The sequence below is a fragment of the Fringilla coelebs genome (assembly GCF_963513975.1).
Source record: "Fringilla coelebs genome assembly, chromosome: 2".
In the NCBI taxonomy this organism is placed as follows: Eukaryota; Metazoa; Chordata; class Aves; order Passeriformes; family Fringillidae; genus Fringilla; species Fringilla coelebs.
In genome coordinates, this window is record NC_140029.1 from 10,906,357 (window position 1) to 10,919,372 (window position 13,016).

Genomic DNA, 13,016 nt, shown 5'->3' on the forward strand with positions numbered 1-13,016 from the left:
GTTGTTTTTATTGGTTTGTTTTTGTTTTTTTTTTTTTTTTTTTGGTTGGTTGGTTGGGGATTTTTTGTTCGCATGTTTTAATCCTGGTTTGGGATGAAATATTACTTTTCTAGGAAACTTTTCTTTCAATATGCAATATATAACAAAGTACATTGACACTTTAAAGAAAGATTGTTTGTCATGTTGATATAGTTGTTAACATGAGTGCAGTTTTATGGTTATTCCTGTTACACAACTGTTAGCTTTTTGTTTCATGTCATCACCTGAAGCCTGCTGTGAAGTTTGGAGGTTTGGAGTTACTCCACCTGCCATGTTATGTTGCTATGTAAGCTCTGCCAGCACTTTTTATGGAAACAACATTATGGAATTATAGGAGCCCTTAACCCATTTTCAGCTCTTTCTGATGTTCTCCTTGTGATTTTTCTTCGAAGTTTGTTGCTTTTCTTTTTTTGGGGTGTTTTGATTGTTTTTTGTTGGTTTTTTTTCTTTTTTTTTTTTTTGTATGAATGTGTGTTCTTCCTTCTGTTACTTTGTTTAACAGATCCTAAAAGGAGATCTAGAAATGAAAAGGCAAATGATGAGTAAGCTGAAGTTGCTCAGCCAAGATCTCCTTGTAGCTGTGAAAAATAAAGCAGTGGCTCAAAAGCTGGAAAGTCGTCTTGAAAATTTTGCTCAGCGCTGGGAAAGCCTTGCACAGAAGGTGGAGAGCAATTCTAAACAGGTTTGTAAAAAACAGTTTTATCAGTTTATGACACTCAGATCCTTTGACAGTCAAATGCTTGAAGTACTTTTGCTGCTGTTTGTCATCTTGTTTTAATTATTTCTCCTGCATGATTGCTTAAGACATATTTTATTTTTAAGACAGCATAATATAATGATAATATAATTTTCTGGAATTTTATTCATCTCTTTAGTTTTTAATCTCTAATTATAGTGTTGATTACTTTCTTGGGTTGTTAACTATGTTTTCAGGGATGATACAAACCATAATGAAAATACCTTTCCAGTTAATTTATTTTTAACATATAATAACACACTTTTTTTATAGCTGTATCTTTGAAATAGCACGTAGTCTGAAATTAGTGCAAGAACTGTCTGCTAGTTTAAGTGAAATTGGGTTTTTTTCAATATGAAAAATTACTTATTGATTGCTATTTTACTTATGTATGGGATATGCTGATTTACAGATTAAAAAGAGAGGCTACAAGAAGAGAAATTTTTTGGAAAAATAAAGAAATCAATCTATACCTGTAACTAAAGATCCAATGAAAAAATATAACCTGCTATTATTTTTACCACTTTATGTTAACTGTAATATATTAAAAAATAATAATAAAAAAAAGAAATAGAGTTTTTAAACCAGGTAATAAAGTTCAGTGCTCTGTTGTAGTAGCCAAACCCATATCCATTTATTTTGCCTAGACATCTTTTAGCATCTCTTTCTTACTGGATTTAAACCCAAACCAGCTCCCTTTTTTCCATTCCATTCTCTCAATAATACTGGGGTTTTTTTGAGCTGTCACTGTATGACTAAAAATGGTAACATGGAAATTAATATTAAGGCATTTTAATTAAAGAGCACAGAGCAGAATGTTAGAGCAGGTACCTCTGTCCTGTTCATACGGGTCTCTTGCAGTTCTGGTCAGTTTCATTCAATTCCCTTGAGCCTGATGCCCTTTTTTGTTGCTCTCTACTAATACCTCTACCAAGTTATGTTTGGGTTATTAAAGAAAACCTACTATACTTCATGTAGTGATCTGAATCCCTCTTAACCAACCTTGCTTTCAACTCATACCTTAATATTTTAGCTTGCTCTGTGATATTTAGAAAAAGCAGCTGAAGTTGGAAAAATCAGTTTGGGAGAAAGTAAGGTAAAGAAAATAGTGGAAAGGCACAATTTCAGTTAGAAAGCAAAACCATATTGTGTACACAGCATTTAGGAGTTGCAAATAAGATTTAATTGGAGTAGAAAACCTGTTTCAAAGCAGAGGAAAATTCCAGATATTCATTTTTAAATTTGGGATGGCTAGGGTCACACAACTTGAGGAAGTTAGTAAGTCACTCCAGATTCTTCAAGGCCTGCTCAGATTGGTGATGGCTCCTAAATGCAGTTACTAGTTTTGAAAATGGAACTTAGATTACAGAAAATGAAGTGATCAATCCTAAGGCTGTAAACAGAGATCAGGACAGCTGGGAGATGCTTTGGATTCCCAGCACAGTGCAGCTGTCCTATCACAGCAGAATGTTTCAGTGGATAAGCTCTTCCTCCAAGGAGAAGCTGCTCTGCTTGGGATAGGAGTGATGTGCTGCCATGGGAATACTGCTTCACCTTCTGGAAACATTGCACAGTTAGACCTGGCTGTAGGATCTGTTCCTGAGGCACTGTCACACTGTTCAGACATATTTTCTGTGAAATCCTGATGGTGCACTTGTCACCATGAGTTTCTGTCTAGGCAGGGCAGATAATTTCAGTGAGGTTTTTTACATGTATTCATTACAGAGCTTATTCATGTGTTTATACTGTGAGAAAAAATGCATGATGTCATTATGTTCTCTAGTCATGAACTGAGGAGGAGGAGACTTTGAAGAGGGTGAAAAATAGAATATCTTCCACTAAAAACTATCAGAAAGTGTATGTTTTATTCATCAAGCTTAGATATTGCCTTCAAAATTAACTTTACATGGTTAAGTGGTGGACTTGGCAGAGCTAGGTCAATAGTTAAACTCAATGATCTTAAATGTCTTTTCCAACCTACAGGATTCTATGATTAATATTTTTCATAGGGCGCTCATAATTGCATTTTTGTCCTTAGTTATTTCCCCTCTTAATAAAGTGTCACCAAATGATTAACTTGTTAACAAAATAAGAAATTAAATGGAAGAGACAACCTCAGGCTCAGTTCAAAGATGATTCTCCAACTAGACATATAAAGTAGCTATAAATCCCAAAGGAAAAGTGCAGAAAGTAGAATGTGAGTTCTCCCACATTTGGCTGAATTAATTGCTCTTGAATTCAAGCATCTAATCAGAACACATGGCTGAAGCTCCTGCTACAAATGACTGGATGGCAAGGGTGTGAGAGAGAGAGAGAGAAATCTAAAAAGCAGTTTGTTCTCATCATGAAAATGTCAGCTTTCCTTCACTGACCACACAGTGGAATCAAGGACAAGGACAGCTTGTTTAGGCTAGACATGGAGCTTCCAGAAACTCTAAACCCAGCTTTGCTGAGCTCATTATGCTCCACTAAATTGTACTGAAAATCTTTCCAAACTAAAGAAAACACCATTCCTCATCCGAACTTCCCCACTCACAGAGATAAATTTCATCAAAGAACAGATGACAGCTCCAAAAGTGAGTGTAAAGGAAAATTATGAGTTTATCAGGACAGAGGGCACTTCCAAAGACAGTAATAAATGTTGGCATTAAAGGAAGGCTGCTGTATAAATGAGAAATAAAATGCCATAAAACTACTGAAGTGCTATACTCACATTGTACATATGTTTGCCTATCGATGATGAAAAAGATTTGAATTTGTCTGCTAGGAAAAGAGATGAGTTTTAACATGTTTCAAAGATGGGCTTGATGTGAAACTGCTGGCAAACATTGTGTTTTGAAAGACTTTTAATGTGCACCCTTGTGAGTCTCTTTAGCCCTTTCTTTATGATTTTGTAGTGGGTTAAAGCCCTAGTGTATGTTACCCCTTCTCAGAATCACATTTGCTATTCAGGTACTGAAAGGGATGAAGAAAATTTAGGGGTTTTTTTGCACTGTCTTTGAATAACACATGAAGCACACTACTTTGGTGATTAAAAGGTGTTTGAATTTTTAATTGTTGTTGTTTATTTTTTTCTTTCTTTTGTTTTTGTTTGTTGTTTTTTTGGAGGGGGTTAGTTCTTTGGGGTCTTTGTTGGGTTTTTTTATTTGTTTGTTTTCTTTTTTCTTCATTTTTTTTCCACCACTTAAGCCAATAAAAGTTGCTTCTTTTTTTGCTATTCCTTATATTGTTAATGATTGTCTTTTCCTATTCAAGCGTATGCAGTTTAAATGTGAACCCGCTTCATCTTGCACATAAGGTTGCAATCTACCTTCTAGTCTTACCCTGTCTATAATTAGAATAATTATGAACTTCAAATTCACATCTCCATTCTCCTTTTGAAGCACCTTTTAACCTCCACTCCTTTTGATTAAGCATGAAAAATACTTTTTTATTGTTTTCCCATCCAAATCATTGCACCCTCCAGCATTGTGCCTTGACTGTTCTGAGCAGTGATTGCACTGCCAGGTCTGGAAGGGCAATTCCCCATCTCCAATTGCAGCTGCTACTCCTGTAATTGGTATTATGCTGCAGATGATTCCTGCAGTGCCCTAGCTGTGGTTTGTTCTGTGTTGCACCTTCTTCGCTGGAAATTCTGCCCTGGTATTGATTAGCAAATGAAAACATGGCAGGATATGACCCTGGGTGTCTGAAATATCATCCTATCATTGATTTTTGGATAAAACAGAGTGTAATACGAATTTTATTAGAAGAGGAATGAGAGACCGAGAGACTGTACCTAAAATTATAGAATAGGCAAGAAACTCTTTCTATTTTAACGTATAGTCAGCTCAGGGAGAGATGACATCAGGTTCTATCTTCAAATGCCATGGAACCATAGACATTAGAAGCTTTAACTTGCTTTTCCTTCTGCCCTATAATTAATTAAAATAAAATGGAAAAGAATGCTGTAGAGAGTTTCAATAAAAATGTATGGAAATACTGACTTAATATTGTCATGATTTCTGTAGAAAAGAAAGTATCAAAATCAATATATCTGTGAGTGTTACTCACAGGAGTGTTACTACATAAAATTTTAGTGGTTAAAAAGTCAACTGGATGTTTTTCTTTTCCAATGAATTTTGTAGTTCATATGTTACCTAAATCCCTGCAGGTCACAAGCAGCTCATTTAACTGTAGTAATTAATCCATGTATTTTTAAAAAATCTGCTCTGAATCTAAATTTTTTAGTCTTCTTAGTAGTCCAGAGTCTGCTCTAAAACCTAGAGAGCTGCCTGTTTCTAGAGGTGGAAGCAGAGCATTGGGTTAACTGCTCTGTGTAAGAAATACTGCCAGTTTACAGTGGTAAAGGCCTTCCCCACTCATCACTTCCACTGTCAGCCTGGACAAAGAACAGGAAGACTTTTTCGTGGAAGACAATGGGAAGAATTCAGCCAGGTTGGCAAGAATTTGTTGGGGTATTTTTTCAGGTTTCTTGGCTTTACTGATATTGCCTGCTGGGAAGAGGCTGCTTGCTAAGAGTGTTTCCCTTTCCTTGTCATTCTATTTTTCTTTTTCAATGCAGGGAAGCATTGTGGAGAAGGAGTTAGACCTGGTTACCTCTTCATTGTTTATAGAGTCACTTGTCTCAATAACTAAGCTGGCTCAATTCTCTTACTGAGTTTCTGATGCAATAAGGAATAATTATGCAAGAAGTAATAGCTAATTTATGTACGGGTTTATAGTTTCATGGACTTTTAGATACAGGCATGTCTATTGTTGAATTGGGCACTCTAATTATGGCAGATTAGCAAAAGCAAAATGCAGGGCTTTTCAGGTGCACAACTTTTTCTTCTCCTGGTATAATTTTTTTCTTTTATTTTCCATTTCACTGCCCTTAAACTGTGAAGTGGTCATTGGAGCTGTAACTAGAGCATTTTGACAAATGAGCCATCATCTGACAGAATCAGAAAAAGATGTGAGTGCCTATTTCTCATGAGTTAAGGGATTTAAGAGCAGCTGCTCACATTTGAGTTGGAAAATGTTATATGGAAAAAGTACAAATGGGCAGTACATGCATAAGCAATGTACAAACAACTATGAACAAAAAATACTTCTGATCATTCTTTTTTTAATGCAGCTGAGCTATACAAAGGAGGTTTTTTTCATATTACCAGAGCAAAGCTAAATGAATTAGGTAGTGTTTGTAGTGTTACATACCATGAATATTTGTATCTGGTGTGACCCCTAAACATTGGTTATTCATTATGGAATAAAACTGATGAAAATTAATTTATCTTCTAAGGTATGTGTTCTATTTTAAGATTTCCAGGCAGAAAGTTAACTGCCTTTTTATGCAAGTATGATATGGTGGATTACATTCTATGTGAGAATTTTTATAAATTATAAGATGAATAATTGGTAATTAGTTACATTTTAATGCCTTTATCAGCTCTCAAGGAGCAAATTTTCAGATGGGGGGGCAGTCTGAAATGAATATCTAGTAATAGTAACATTTTATTTATTTTCTATCATTGGATCCCATTGTAAAATTTCATTCATTTCTTTTCTTCATTCAGCATGGATTACCAGGGGCTATAAGTTCATTAGAATCCTTTCCGATTTTGATATTGTCTTTTGCAGATAACTTATTCACACAGCGTGAGTCAGATAAAACAATCTAGCTTGAGTTGCGTACAATGTTTTTTCCTGAAGGTCAGCCTATGATCAGATGAGAGCAGTTTCTCATTATTTTCTATTGCTCCTCCAAACAATCTTTACTGAAGTCTTTCAAATAATGTATGACCTCTGTTTTTGTGCTTCTCACAGATTTCGCAGGCTGTCACTACCACTCAGACATCACTAACACAGACAACTGTAATGGAAACTGTAACTATGGTGACCACAAGAGAGCAAATCCTGGTTAAGCATGCTAAAGAGGAACTCCCACCACCTCCACCCCACAAAAAAAGGCAACTCCTTGTGGATTCAGAAATTAGGAAGAGGTGAGAATCATCATGAGACAGAGAGAGAATACTGATAGAGTCTGGACAAAAATGCAAAAATTGTCATTTGACTGCGGTATTTTTCTCTATGCTATTTTGAGCTTAAAATTGTATTTCTGTTCTCTACTAGGGTACCAGCTGATTATTATCTTTACTCAGCATGAGTTATGGATTATGTTTTGCTTCTATAACACCTATTTAGCAGTATAGAATATTAATGATTACATCAGTAATTATAATCAGTTAAAGTCCTTATGTATGGCATCGTGGGCATCCCACTTGGCTAGGGTCTTGAAAAATGATGGACAAGAAGCATTCCAAATTAATTCTAAGATTTTTGTATTCTTTCAGAATTTTATTGCAGTTTAAATACTAGTAATGGAGATATTGCCTTTTTTCTAAAGTTCATTGTATTCTTCTGGGCGTATGGGTCAGGAGTAAAATAGCAGTTCTCCAGAGGCAGTTAATATTTTGTGAAACATGCATTATTATTACTTTCAGATTTTTTTCATGTGTAACCCAAGTGCATGTGGCAAGGGATTTTATACTGATGCTGAACACTGGTTAAAGTCAGGAGAAAAAAGTCTGATGTGTTCAAGCAGAATTGGCTCAAACACTAAGTTTCTAAATGAGGTACTAAGAAGGTAGATTTCAAACGTTCATTGTAATGTTTATTTTGGAAATGTTTTTTGATATTCTGATAAGCATGAATTCCAAGGTAATAGATTCGAAGACTGAAAAGAATGGGAAACTGCATTCAGTTTCATTCTCATTTCTATATACAATATCTTTGTTTAGTTCAATGTGTTTACCAGGACAACTATTTTCTTGTAGAACAGTGTTTCACTAATTAAGAAGAATGAAATATAGAAAGAATAGGAGAAATCTGACTTATTTTTAATTGAAGATGTTATGTTATTGGAAAAATAGGTGTTTTTTATATTTAGACATTGTACCTGTGTTTAACCTCTCTAAAAGTTAGGTTTCTAGCTCAGCATCAGTATATAGGAATGCTGTATATGTGATGTAAGTAGAGTAATTCTCCCCCCCCTTTTTGTTAAATTGGATAACTATTTCCATGGAAAGTGCTTGGTCTAAACAAGTTTGTGAGCTAAATTTCAATGAATTGATTCTATCTCCAAAGTCCTCATTTGGAATCTGTTTTTTCCCACATCCTAGATTACCATTAAATGGTAGCTGAGTTGTATTTTGCTAATATATTTCCAAGCACTCAAAATGATGCAGTGCAATGACTGTCAGCAGACTCATAATGCCTGAGTTTGTGAAAGGAATTTTTTTAGATGGCAGTGTTGTTGCTTATCAGGAATTATAAGCCTTAACACCCCTGTTAATGTTTCAGTAGTAATGTGCAAAAATGTGAAACAGGATTGAGGCCCTGTTGGCTTATATATGATAGTAAACCTTTACTGTAGCATGGTGCCTATCATGAAAATAGTGACCTGCTTTATTTTGCAATTGAAAAATTAAGAATGAAATTTTCCCTGCAATTTCAAAGTATTTAAATAATTGGTATTTTAAAACTTTTTACCTTTTTTTTTTTCCTGAACTGAAAGTTTTAGGAATGATCTTACTTCATAAGGAAGCAAAGTGCAAGACTACTGTTATAAAAGAAAGCATTATTGTAGTTAAAACTAAATGAAGTAGGATGATTTTTTTTTTTTAACTCTTTTTTTTTAATTCTTCAAGAAAATTGTTGCTGTATGCACTATTATCAAACTGGAGACCAATTGGCATAGAAGTTCCTTTTTCAACTTCTACATATTTGCTGTTAGCATATATTTTCCTTCTTGCTCATATTCGTTTAATTTGCCTTAATACTGAAAGTAAACTTGGCAGGGTACAGCAGAATACAGACTTGATACTCATCATGCAAGGAGACTGCCTGAGGGCAGGAATTAGCTGGATTATGGGAACTGTTTTTGTTCCAAACTACCTTGGTTTATAGAAACTGATAATTATGTGTTATGACAGTGCTTTAGCTGATGTCTGTCTAAAGAACTCCAACTAACAAGTTTATATAGAAACCTGATTGATCCTTGTACAGAAAATAGGATGTATTATCAACTTTAAGACTAGGATTGCTTTAAGATATATTACTGGTAGGTCTGCTACCAAATTTACAGGGTGTTAATAATTTTTTACCGTGCATACTAGGTTTCAAGGGTTTTTGATTTGTTTCAATGCCATCTAAAATATGTGCATTCACCATCTAATTTCTGTTTAACTTTTGGATAAGAGTTAAGATGGAACAATCTGTAGTTCTCAGTCTTGGCCTGGGATGACTTCAGGTATTGGAATAAGTGGTAGTTCCTTTTAGATATTTAAAATCAGATTCTTTTAGTTTCTGCTCAGGTTAGACTTTTATTTTGATCTGCTAGGAGTGAAATCTGACTTTCACGAGGAAAAAGGGAGTTATTTTATTAATACACATACATTTTAAAACATGCTCTAATTATTGTTTTGTGTGCCAAAATTACTAGTTTTGTTTTAACAATGGATTTGCACCAGCACATGGGAACTAGTCCACTGTGACTGTTATACCTGTGAGTGGACCTACATTTTAGGAATGTGCAAAGTAGATGTTGGAAATGTCCACAGCTGTGCAGCAGGATGAATGATGGTTATATTATCTGAATGCAGTGTTTCTCCATTCAGAAAATCTTTTTGGCATTTCTAACTGAACAGAGAAAACAGCAAACCCCACAATTTATGTACTTTTAGTCTCTAGAAAGTCCAAGCAGGTGATCTCCAGTGGGACGAGCAGTCAATAAATGGCTTTGGAGAAACACTTTGAGAGTAAACTCTGGGGAAGAAGTTTCAGTTTAGAATAACTGGTTTTGTGACTTTTTTTAAAAGAATCTGTAAAAATGCAGCCTTGGAAATGAACACACTTTATAGAGTGCTGTTGTTTCTCTCAAAGGCAGGAAAATATAAATTTATACTAGATATTAGCATAATAATGGAAGAAGAAAGCTCATCTAAAAATTTGGGTGCTCAGTTAAAATATTCTTGGTTAAAATATCACTGGTGACTAGACACCTTTTGGATCAATGTTTTTGTTTGATAGGAGAACAAGTACTGTATTCCCAAACACCCAGTAATTTATTTTCTGGGTGCATTGTTGGCTGCAAGATCTCTCAGGGTTTTTTTTGTTTGTACTCAATTGTAGCTGCACTCAAGGATAAACAAAGCCCATAGTGCTGCATGCCTTTTGATTAAAAAAAAAAAAAAATTAAAGAATGGGGGTTCTCAACCTACCTCTCCTACATCATTCTATATTGTGTGCAATTGCAACCAAAATTTTCCCTGAGCACTTAATGACTAATACTTGATGTACTTGTGTACTCTTTAGTTTTGGCTTGATAAAAAAGCCTTTGCAATTACTGAAGGCTTGTGAGGACCTTCCAAAGGTGAAACACCAGACTGTGTTGGTTGCTTTCTGCAGTCACAATAGAACACACTGCATGCTGTTGCTTGGTGTTTTTAGGCCTGGAAGGGAAAACCACACTGGGGCTTGAGAATTTTTTGAGGTGGTGAACGATGCTCCCAGGTTTTGCCAGCTTCTTTCCTCTGTTCTCAGACTTTAGTCCGTGTTGTTTCTGTAAAAGAACTATGCCTGAAATAAATTCATTAGGCCCCATTGCCAGAGGTTTGGAAATACTTCTGCTTCAGATTATCTTCTCTGTGAATTATATATTTTAGAGATACTGGATTCTATAGGAAGGAAGAATAGCTTGGCTACTCAGTGAATATTGTATTAGTGTACTAGGAGCATGGCCTCCAGTTACTAAGCCAAGCAGAAAAAGAAAGGGATGGCTAAGATTGAAGCATCAAACTTTCTAGAATGCCAAGTGTTATATCAGGGTTGGAAGTATAAAAATCTCAATTTAAACTGAATAAATTAATAAGAAGCAATTTGACTTGTAGACCAATAACATCCACAGGACTGAATGTCACATTTCCATTGCTCTTATTTACTGTGGCACAAATCCATGGGAGCTGCTGATTTTTTTTTTTTTTCCTCTTAAAGCAAGTTTTTGCCATAAGTGGAGGGAAGCAGAGATAAAAAACAGATTAATTAATTTTTTTTTTAATTTCTTCCCCCTCCATTCTCCCCCCCCAAAATCTCAAACTGCTTCAGGACGAATGCATCAAAATGTCAGAATAACTTAGGTGAGTTAAGTTCTGTTACTAGTCAAAGAAAAGCTCCTTTTCCCACAGGAATAAAATGGAAACTGAGAAAGATAAAATACTTGGAGCTGTATAATAAGGTCTTGAAAAGAATGTATTAGGCATTAGGACTAGAGATAAATGCAACTCAGCTGAGGTTATAGCATTTAAAAAACCTGTAAATGGGAGAAAGGGATGCAAGATAACATTTTTTTTTCATGGTATTTACATATTCTGGGAAAAACAGGTCAGTTGCATATCATTAAAAAATCTGAAAACTACTCTGTTCATGCTAAGCTTTTAAATAGCAGACAAATAAGAATTGGTTAATATTTAATTTAAACATATTTGTAATACTAATATGCTTCAATAACAACCAAAGATGCCTTTCTTTGCAATTTGTTAAATAGCTTTTTACATGTTTCCTAAGGTTTCCAATGTCATAACATTATTATTAGTATAATGTTAATCTGAAGATTTGAAAGAGACTCGATGTCCTCTGAAGAGCAAGGTGTGTTAAAACAGTATAGTTGCTCCATCTAGTGTTTTTATCATTTAACAGCTGTTAAATGAACTTTTTGAAAAAAGAGAAGCCCTCACTCTTTTGAAAATTATTATATTTTGTGTTTCAATCCTTTGTTATTTGCAAAAGTTTGGATTTTTAAGGAAAAAAATATTAAAGGAAAACATATAGGGACTTTTTAATGATCTTTTTGATAGATATTGTTTCATAGATCCCATTTCTGTGCAATTAATTATGTTAGTCAGGACTCAATGGTGATTTTTTAGCACTTCTACAGCCTTCCATTGGGTTGTTTGACCTTTATTGTCTTACAGAAGTGCAACTTGTGCTCTGGTAATGTTATCTAATGATAGGTAGTACATTCAAAGAGAAGAAAGTCATGTCAATTTTCCTGGTTGTTTTTGATTTCATTAAGTCTGTAGGCAATTCCAGAGGAAAGGAAAAGGTGACTAAGACAAAACAGAATAGTTTTCTGTTGCTTAAAGGGGAAATAATTAATAAAAAATTTCATTTGGAGGATAAGAAGCGTGAGTATGTTGAGGTTTGTATACATGGGCACTTAATGCTTAGTCAGCATTTATCCTTTATAGTTTTTGTGAGGTGAGAAATGGATTAATGGCAAATAAACAGAATTTATATTCTTCACATTTAGCACCTGAAATTACCTGCAATATTAACAGAGTATTGATTGGCTCTGTACCTGATGGTTCTAGTGGAGTTTCTGTTGGAGATACACACTCTGGATTGATTTGCTATTTCTTTTCATGCCTTTTATGCATTACAGATGTGCACTGGTCATAATGTTGATGAGGCTAAACTTAATAGTATCACAAATGTAGAGGGAGGGTCAAAATGTCATTCCAAAAGGAAATAAAATTGACACCTAAAATTGAAACCTAAACTATAAGGTAAAAAAATTGTTTGGATAAATTGGCAGTTGAATTAGAAGATAAGAACAACTCTATTTATCAAGTAATGGCTCATCAACTACAAATACAGAGGAGGAAGGAATACAGCAGAATTAGATCAGAATAATTCTTCCAATGGGCACCGTGTGCTGTAAAGTTGTTCTTTGATATGTTCTAGGCAGTGAAGAGCTACAAGCTGAGAAAGACTCTGGTGAGCTGGGGATTTCAGTCCAGACATGGAATTGAAATAATTCAGTGAAGTGATTCTTGGATCAAAGTGGTATTATTTCCTGCCAACTCAATATGTAGGCAAATGGTTTCATGTCTGCCCAAGATTCACAGTGGTGACAGGCCCAGTGTGACTTTTGTTTGGGGAGAAGGAAACAAATTAACAAAGGAAATTGTCAAGCAATTTCTTTCTGTTAAAAGGATAAACTACTGAAACCAGTAGTCTGTCCATGATAGCAGTAGCCTTGTAATGTAGTTTAAAGATGAAAATCCTTCCGTTTAGAGATACGATTATGTACCATGATGGCCACATGACAGGAAGATGCTTCACGCCTCGTGTTCCTATGTGAACTTGTTTAGCATTGAATTTGCTTGTATATCTATTTACTCAAAACATATTTAAAAAC

At 34.8% G+C, this 13,016-nt stretch overlaps 1 protein-coding gene across 5 annotated transcripts in view; it reads left to right on the top strand.

Annotated features, from left to right (window-relative positions):
* DMD (dystrophin) overlaps window positions 1–13,016 on the top strand; it is a 972,793-nt gene that overhangs the window by 285,612 nt on the left and 674,165 nt on the right. For all 5 annotated transcript variants that reach the window (XM_084201221.1, XM_084201219.1, XM_084201223.1 and 2 more), the window contains exons 15-16: window positions 542–721; window positions 6,584–6,759. In XM_084201221.1, coding sequence (XP_084057347.1) covers window positions 542–721; window positions 6,584–6,759 — 356 coding nt within the window. The remainder of the gene's footprint in view (window positions 1–541; window positions 722–6,583; window positions 6,760–13,016) is intronic.